The 8,608-nt window shown below is 38.6% G+C and overlaps 1 protein-coding gene across 1 annotated transcript; it reads left to right on the top strand.

Moving 5' to 3' along the window:
• Positions 1-234: 234 nt before the first annotated feature.
• LOC119626778 (mitochondrial import receptor subunit TOM5 homolog) lies at positions 235-390 on the top strand. Its single transcript, XM_073006191.1, has one exon. The coding sequence runs from the start codon at positions 235-237 to the stop codon at positions 388-390; it is 156 nt and encodes a 51-aa protein (XP_072862292.1).
• Positions 391-8,608: the final 8,218 nt, after the last annotated feature.

The raw sequence follows: 8,608 nt of genomic DNA, 5'->3' as shown, positions 1-8,608 counted from the left end.
GCTAAGGTCAGGTCTGCTGGGCTTCTCCATTCTAAAGTTTGTATCTTTCTCTCTGTAATTAACAATAATCGAGGGCGGGAGGAGATACTTTGAGACTATGCAAATATCCCATTTACCCTGAAACTTTGGCTCAATTTTATTGATATCCATCAGCAGATCATGTCTGCAACAATTACTGTGGTGTTCTAAGAGTGATTTTCAGCGGCAGCTGAAGGCTGGTGAGTCAGAGTCACAATGTTCCAGATCCAGGGCCTTGTGCAGAAGCTGGATATAGAGGGGATGAAATGGAAGGTGTGTGAGGATGTGATCTCCTCCATACGGAACTTCCTCATCTACGTGGCCCTGCTGCAAATCATTCCTTTTATCTTAAAGAAATTGCACAGCATATGAAGATTGAGTATCACATGTGAATGTATAATATGCAGAACCTGGTTACAGTTTCTACAACTCTCTGCAAGCAAATAGGCCCAGAAAACTGTAAGAGACTCTTTAATGGTTGGGTATAAAAATTCTGCTTGTTAAGAACAAGTTTGGCTCAGCTAAGCTTGTTCTCAGCCAAAATATAAAACTATTTATAGCTAAAATATAAAACTATTTGAGAAGTATGAAAAGACAACTTATGGTCAGGGTGTGCCATTATGCTTGTGACATTTGGCCTCTGTAAATGTTGGTATAATTGTAAATAATGTCAAACTCCATTTTCTAGCATGTATTAATAATTAAGGGAACTATGTCTGAAATGGCACTGTTTTGTCAGTCATTTCTGTTTACGTTTTTACTTCTGTACGAAGTGTATTTATGGAGTCCCTTACAATTAGTCATGTTTTATGGAAGTCAGCACACAACCACAATACTATTTAAACACAGGATTATTAGTCTATGTTTTTCTTTTTTCTTTCTTTCTTTCTTTCTTTCTTTCTTTCTTTCTTTCTTTCTTTCTTTCTTTTTTTTTTTTTTTAACAGTCTCACTCTGTTGCCCAGGCTGGAGTGCAGTGGCATGATCTCAGATTTCAGCTCACTGGAACCTCCGCCTCCTGGGTTCAAGCAATTCTTCTACCTCAGCCTCTTGAGTAGCTGGGAATACAGGCATGCACTACCACGCCCGGCTAATTTTTGTATTTTTAGTAGAGACAGGGTTTCATCATGTTGGCCAGGATGGTCTCAATCTCCTGACCTTGTGATCCACACCCCTTGGCCTCCCAAAGTGCTGGGATTACAGGCGTGAGCCACCACTCCCGGCTTAGTCTAGGTTTTTTAATGAATGTACCAATTAAGAAAAAAAAAACACACACACACACACAAAGAGAGTTTTTCTATTTCCTTTATTCTTTCTAATTGACTAATTAGAATTCTGTAAGGAAGAGCTATCTCTTGTTTCTCTAATATTTATTCCTTTAATTATGTATTTATCAGTATAGGTTCCTGGATATTGACTTTATTCTGCGAGTTATAATTTTGTTGCTCAAATTGTTTCCTCTTTGGTCATTGGTTGCTCCCTGAAGGAGTTCCAGTGTCCTTTTGAGAAGCCGCATCCTTTTTTGAGCATTTCCTTATTTTTTGGCATTTCAAGACACTCCAGGCACTTTTTATTGTATATTCCCTGCCCCAGCTCTGGAATCAGCCACTTCTCCGTGGATTCTTGGTTCTTTTATTGAAGAGTGGTATTTTGAAACCAAGATCTGGGCACTAGATGTGTTCGTTGCTACAGAGGTGTCAATGCTTTCAGGCCATTTAAGCAAACACAGCTAGAAGTAAATGCATGTATACTAATCCATACATATTCAGATTGATATTCATCCCTCTATTTATATTTATATTTAAAAAGTGTGAGTTCATACTGATACCTTCATAAATCCAACACCATAGAGTTTGTTCTAGCCTTTTCCCTTTCTTTTCTTGTAATCTTTTAAAAGTTATTATTGTGGGCTGGGCACGGAGGCTCATGCCTGTAATCCCAGCACTTTGAGAGGCCGAGGTAGGCGGATCGCGAGGTCAGGAAATCGAAACCATCCTGGCTAACACGGTGAAACCCTGTCTATACTAAAAATACAAAAAATTGGCTGGGCATGGTGGCACACACCTGTGGTCCCAGCAACTCGGGAGGCTGAGGCAGGAGAATCGCTTGAACCCGGGTGGTGGAGGTTGCAGTGAACCAAGGTCACACCACTGCACTCCAGCCTGGGAAACTGAGCAAAACTTCATTAAAAAAAAAAAAAAAAAAACAATTATTGTTGTTATAACTGATCCATGTTGTCTCTTCTTCGGTTCAGAAGTTTAGCTTTGTGTTGTATTAGTAAAATATACACCCAGTCATTTCCTTTGTAAACATCAAATTATTTCTATGTTCTTCTTTTAAAAGCTTGGAGTTATGAAAGTATAAAATTCAAGGTCATTAAGCACGTAAACTTTAAGATAAATTTTAAGAAGCATAAAATACAGACTTTCTGAGTGGTTTCTTCACAATATCTTCAGCGGATATTTGCCCCTAAAATCAGTTTTTATAAAAAATAATAAAGAGAGCAGGAAAAATAGCCTAATATAACATATTGATTGTGTCCTTCTCTGATCTGTTCTCACTCCTAAGCTATCAATAGCGGCAGCCCTAAAAAGTAATTTGAGGAGATTCTTAAGTTCCCCTTATGTCCTCTGAAAAGCAACCCAGATAAACATGAGCTCTAAGTAAAAACATTGTTCTTGGGATTTAAACTCAAGATGACAGAATAAACTGCTGCAGGGAGCCTCACTCCTGACCCCATAGATTTATTCTTTTTTTTTTTTTTTTTTTTTTTTTTTGAGACAGAGTCTTGCTCTGTTGCCCAGGCTGGAGTGCAGTGGCGCGATCTCGGCTCAGGGCAAGCTCCGCCTCCTGGATTCCCACCATTCTCCTGCCTCAGCTTCCCAAGTATCTGGGACTACAGGCGCCCGCCCTCAAGCCCGGCTAATTTTTTTGTATTTCTTTTAGTAGAGACGGGGTTTCACCGTGTTAGCCAGGATGGTCTCCCTCCATCTCCTGACCTTGTGATCCGCCCACCTTGGCCTCTTAAAGTGCTGGGATTACAGGCGTGAGCCACCGTGCCCGGCCCCATAGATTTATTCTTAAAACATGTTTAGGGGCTGAAAGCAAGTAAAAAAGCTGCCAGGTACCAGAAAAAAAGTAGAAAATCTACTTCACTGAGTGAGAGGCAAAATTGTACGGCACATAAATGTAACTAAACTGGAAATACGTTATAGGAGCTGGGGTTGTGATGTTACGGATTAGGGTCAAAGTTTTAGGAACTCCTGAAACTAGGCTATTCCATGAATCCTGGAGCCACAAAACAATGTAATTTTGTATATGAATTGAGACTAGGAAAACTCTGAATATGACCTGTGATACAATCAGGAAGCAGGTCTCTGGCCCGGGGCTGTTGGTGAAAATTAAATCAATTGTTAGAAACTGGAAGCTATAACTTCTGCTGATTGTTGATATGTGGCTAGAATTCTTAACACTACCTATACCGGGTCAAGATCTCTAACAGAAAATGATTCCAATTCTGGAACAGTTTCAGAGGCAGTAAGGAAACATTCCCATAGGAAGCCCTTAGCAACTCAGGGTACCTGTGAGACCTTTGCAAAAGGTATTCCTATTGAAGATGAGCTCACAGACAAAAATTACAAGGCAGATAAGGAAGTAATATCAAACATTGGTACAACAATGTTAACTAACTGCACAATAAATGGGAGAAAAATATAGAAAGAACAATGGATAGCAGAGCAATCAGAGAATAACTTTTAAACAAAGGAAGGAATAGATTATAATAGAGCATAAAAAGGAAAAGAACATTGGACTTAAAAATTAGACAAATAGAAATTCTAGAAAGAGAAATTGTGGCCACTGAAACAATAATTTTTCACAGGTTGAACAATAGCTTACACGAAACTGAAGCGACAATTGATGAACTGGAAGGTATAGCTGAAGAAATCATCCAAAACAGAACACATTTGTGATAAGAGATATAAAGTACAGAAATAAAAATAAAAGATGTGGAGGATAGAAAGAGAAGACCCAGTATTAATCTATGGGAATTCTAGAAGGGGAAAAGAGAAATAAATAGGAGGAGCGAGGGTCAAGTAGAAAATAGCTGAGATTCTAGAACTCAGGACAGGACTCCTTATATCAAAAGCTGTGCCAAATTCCAAGGGAAACAAACTAACAAGCAGAATAACACAGATAAAGTTACGGAAAGCCAAGGAAAAAAAATCTTAAAACTTATTGAAGAAAAAACTAGTGAAATAAATTTTTGAAGAAAGTCACAATCAGGCTCCTCATTAGCAATTACAAATGTCAGAAAGCAACACAACGGTATCTTCAAAGGGATAAGAAAGATAATTCAAAACTTAAACTTTTGTAACTAGCAAGTCCATCATTCAAGAGGGAGAGTAAATTAATACATTTCAAATGAATAAAATCTAAGAGATTTGACTACGCTGAATTCTTGCTCAAAGAACTACTAAAGGATGTACTTTATCAAGAAAAGACATGAATCCACAAAACAGTCTGCTGGTAGATTCACATAAAATTGGCTCTTAAACTTTTAATCATAACTCACTCTGGAGGGAAAGTTTAAACATGATGAAATTTTAATACTTAATAACACATGGAACGGGAGGGATGGAAGGGGCTTAGATGTCCTTGCCTTTTTGAGAAGTAAGACAAACATATTTATTAGCTTGTTGCTTTATTTAAAATATAAATTTATGAATACATGTCAAAAATGTCATAACTACAAAAAGAATGGAGACTAAATATTTAACCTCAAAAATTATAGAAGAAAAGAAGACTTAATACAATAGAAGAAAGGAAAAAAGAACAAAAGGATAAGAGGAAAAAGGCATGGTAAATTGAAAACAAAAAAGTAGGTGGTAGAATGAATTAAAAAATAGTCATTCAATAAATGTAAATAGATTAAACTCATCTATTTCTAAATAAAGACTCTGAAATTGGATGAAAAAGAAAACTGAGCCAATTGATGTTTGTAAGAAACACACCAAAAATTTAATAATCCAGAAAGACTACTACTAATTCAAAGAAAAGTGACATAGCAAAATTAATATGAAAAATTAGAATAGACAAAAAGCAGTAATAGGATAAAGGAAGTTATTAATTAATGATCACAGCAGCACTCCAACAGAAGATGTGAAAGTGGTGAATCTGTGTACCTTTGAAACACAGCCTTAAGTATAAAAACAAAAATGGACCCAATTATACAGGGGAAATGACAGACTCACAATGATAGCAGGAAACTTTAATGAACATGCCAGACACTGTTAGTTGTCTTCTTTTTTCACTTGCTACCAGAACATCATTCTCAGGGGATGGGGAAGTCACTTGCTCTAGGAAGGCCTTGAGTTGGCATTTAGAAGAAGTTCCTACCTCGAACTTCTAAGGCACATTTTTCTTTGTTTCCCTAAAAATGTGTTTTACATGGACTGTGTTGATTTTTTCCCTTCCTTCTTATATAAAATTAACAAGCAAAGAAAGAGCACGTGGAGGTCTGTTTTGAGATATCTGACGTTTTCCGCAGGCACAATGTCCTTATTTGGGAGCCTCAAAATAACAGGCTAACATTGCTGAAAGCAGCTTTGGGAAGAGGGCAGGTGTCTGAGAGGCTGAGAGGCCAACTGAGCAACTTTTTAGCTGAAACCACGGGCCACACCAGGAACAAACCACTGAACCAAATTGATTCAGGACACTTGCTCTGGACCCAGTTTCTTCTCCTCACCCCTAACTCTGCCCAGCACCTCCCGCTTCCTCTCTGTTCCCTATCCCATCCCAGATGTGTATTTAAATGTCTGCATAATGAAGTACTTTCTATCAAGTCCCTCATTTTTAAAATGTTTCTTTTAAATGAAGCTATGCATCACCTCTTTTTGAGGCTCTCTTTGGCTTTTCTTGCACAATTTTAAATTGACCAGGCCTACTTGCAAAAATAAAGACACTTTTTCTGCTCTTTGTTCTAAGTCTCCTTAATTTTGCTTCTCACATGGCATTTGTGCTTCAGTGAAATTTACCTCTGAGCTGTTGCCATGGCAACCAGGGGTCTGCCTTAGTGAAACAAAGCGGTGACATGTAAATAAATGGGAATCAGTGCAATGTATAGCAACTTTATTCACTCCATGTCTTACCGGCAATTTGTTATATTAAAAGCCACCATGATATTTTAATGTCCTTCACAGGTTTAATCAAATTAAATTTCCATTCATACAGAATACACTCTGAAATCAGGTACTATGGCTAAGTGAATCCATCGGTTCATTGTTATCTGTTGTGTTAGCTAGCTCCCAAGAGGAATAGGCTAACACATCCTGTCTTCCTATCCAGATAAGCCATTCACCCCTTATGCAATTCCCTTCTTCATTTTACTGGGGTTGGTCTTTGTGATCAATGGAATACAGCATGAGGAATGGAATGCCACTTCCGACACTAGGTTATGAAAGACTGTGGCTTCCGTCTCTCTCATATCACACACTTTGGGGAAGCCAGATGCTATTGTATGAGGACACTGAGGAAGTCAATGGAAGGGCTCATGGGGAAAAGAATTAAAGTCTCTGGCTAACAACCAGTGAAGACCTGAGGCCTGCCAACAACGATGCTGCCTGCAGCAGGTCGCCCAGCAGTTGGGCCTTCAGATGTGACTGCAGCCCTGGCTGACATCTTGACTTCAACCTCATGAGAGGCCTGGAGCCAGAACTACCCAATAAACTGCTCCTGGATTCCTGACTCACAGAAACTATGAGATAACAAATGCTTGTTTATTTAAGCTGCAAAGTTCTGGGGTACTTTGTTTTGCAGCAATATATACCATTTTAAATTACAAAAACATAAAGATATCACAAAACATACTTATCACCAAAGGTAAATTTGAAGTAATTTGATCTTTCTTTTGTAACTTTCAGGGTCGTACGCATTGATCTTTGGAGGTCCCAAAGGCTGAAGAATGTGTGCAAACAAATTCAACATGGAAATGATGATTTAAAACAAAAAACAAACCTGTAACCAAACAAAATTTGTTTTATTTGGATGCTTTTAATTCTGCAGATGTGTTATCTCAAGGTTGATAAGAGCTTCAGAAGCCGTTTAGACCAACCCTCACCTTCACCCTGAACAGTCATACCTGCTGTACTTGCTGATCCAGGCAAGGCCCTGGGTCCTTCATAAAGTCATAATGAGAAGCTTTGTCTTCTAGAAACCCAAATACACTATGTCCATGTCCCCATCCACCCCAATCTATCAGTTTAGTAATATTATCCAAAAAGGGTCTGAGGTCAGTCCAGCCTCCCTTGTTCTTGGGTGAACGGGCATTGGCCGCCTGTGATGTCCTCTTCCCTTCTAAGCGTTCACAGATGGCTCATCTGGTTATCAGTATCAATGCTTTCCCAGGATGCACATGGAGCCCACTGGGTCATCATCTGTGGTATCTGCATTGTTTCCCTGATTCAATGTGAGCTTCCTGTCTGCCTACCTCCAGTCTTCTGGTTCCTCTCCACCTTCGTTTCTGAAAGAAACTGCATCAATTAATGGGCAAAATAACCAGCTAACATCATAATGACAGGATCAAATTCACACATAACAATATTAACCTTAAATGTAAATGGGCTAAATACCCCAATTAAAAGACACAGACTGGCAAATTGGATAACGAGTCAAGACCCATCAGTGTGCTGTGTTCAGGAGACCCATCCACATGCAGAGACACAGATAGTCTCAAAATAAAGGGATGGAGGAAGATCTACCAAGCAAATGGAAAGCAAAAAAAAAGCAGGAGTTGCAATTCTAGTCTCTGATAAAACAGATTTTAAACCAACAAAGATCAAAAGAGATGAAGAAGACCATTACATAATGGTAAAAGGATCAATTCAACAAGAAGCGCTAACTATCCTAAGTAGATATGCACCCAATACAGGAGCACCCAGATTCATAAAGCAAGTCCTTAGAGACCTACAAAGAGACTTAGACTCCCACACAATAATAATGGGAGACTTTAACACCCTGCTGTCAATATTAGATCCACAAGACAGAAGGTTGACAAGGATACCCAGGACCTGAACTCTGCTCTGTAACAAGCAGACCTAATAGACATCTATGGAACTCTCCACCCCAAATCAACAGAATATACATTCTTCTCAGCACCACATCACACTTATTCTAAAACTGACCACATAATTGGAAGTAAAGCACTCCTCAGCAAATGTAAAAGAACAGAAATCACAACAAACTGTCTCTCAGACCACAGTGCAATCAAATTAGAACTCAGGATTAAGAAATTCACTCAAAACTGCACAACTACATGGAAACTGAACAACCTGCTCCTGAATGACTACTAGGTAAGTAACCAAATGAAGGCAGAAATAAAGATATTCTTTGAAACCAATGAGAACAACGACACAACGTACCAGAATCTCTGGGACACATTTAAAGCAGTGGTTAGAGGAAAATTCATAGCACTAAACGACCACAAGAGAAAGCAGGAAAGATCTAAAATCTACACCCTAACATCACAATTAAAAGAACTAGAGAAGCAAGAGAAAACAAATTCAAAAGCTAACAGAAGGCAAGAAATAACTAAGA

This window comes from Chlorocebus sabaeus, chromosome 17 (genome assembly GCF_047675955.1).
Source record: "Chlorocebus sabaeus isolate Y175 chromosome 17, mChlSab1.0.hap1, whole genome shotgun sequence".
Taxonomy (NCBI): domain Eukaryota; kingdom Metazoa; phylum Chordata; class Mammalia; order Primates; family Cercopithecidae; genus Chlorocebus; species Chlorocebus sabaeus.
Note: the sequence above shows the minus strand (reverse complement) of the source record. Positions and strands in the feature narration are given on the sequence as shown.

Coding starts and splice junctions, on each gene's coding strand:
- LOC119626778 (XM_073006191.1), top strand. CDS start 235: ATGTTCCAGATCCAGGGCCTTGTGCAGAAGCTGGATATAGAGGGGATG.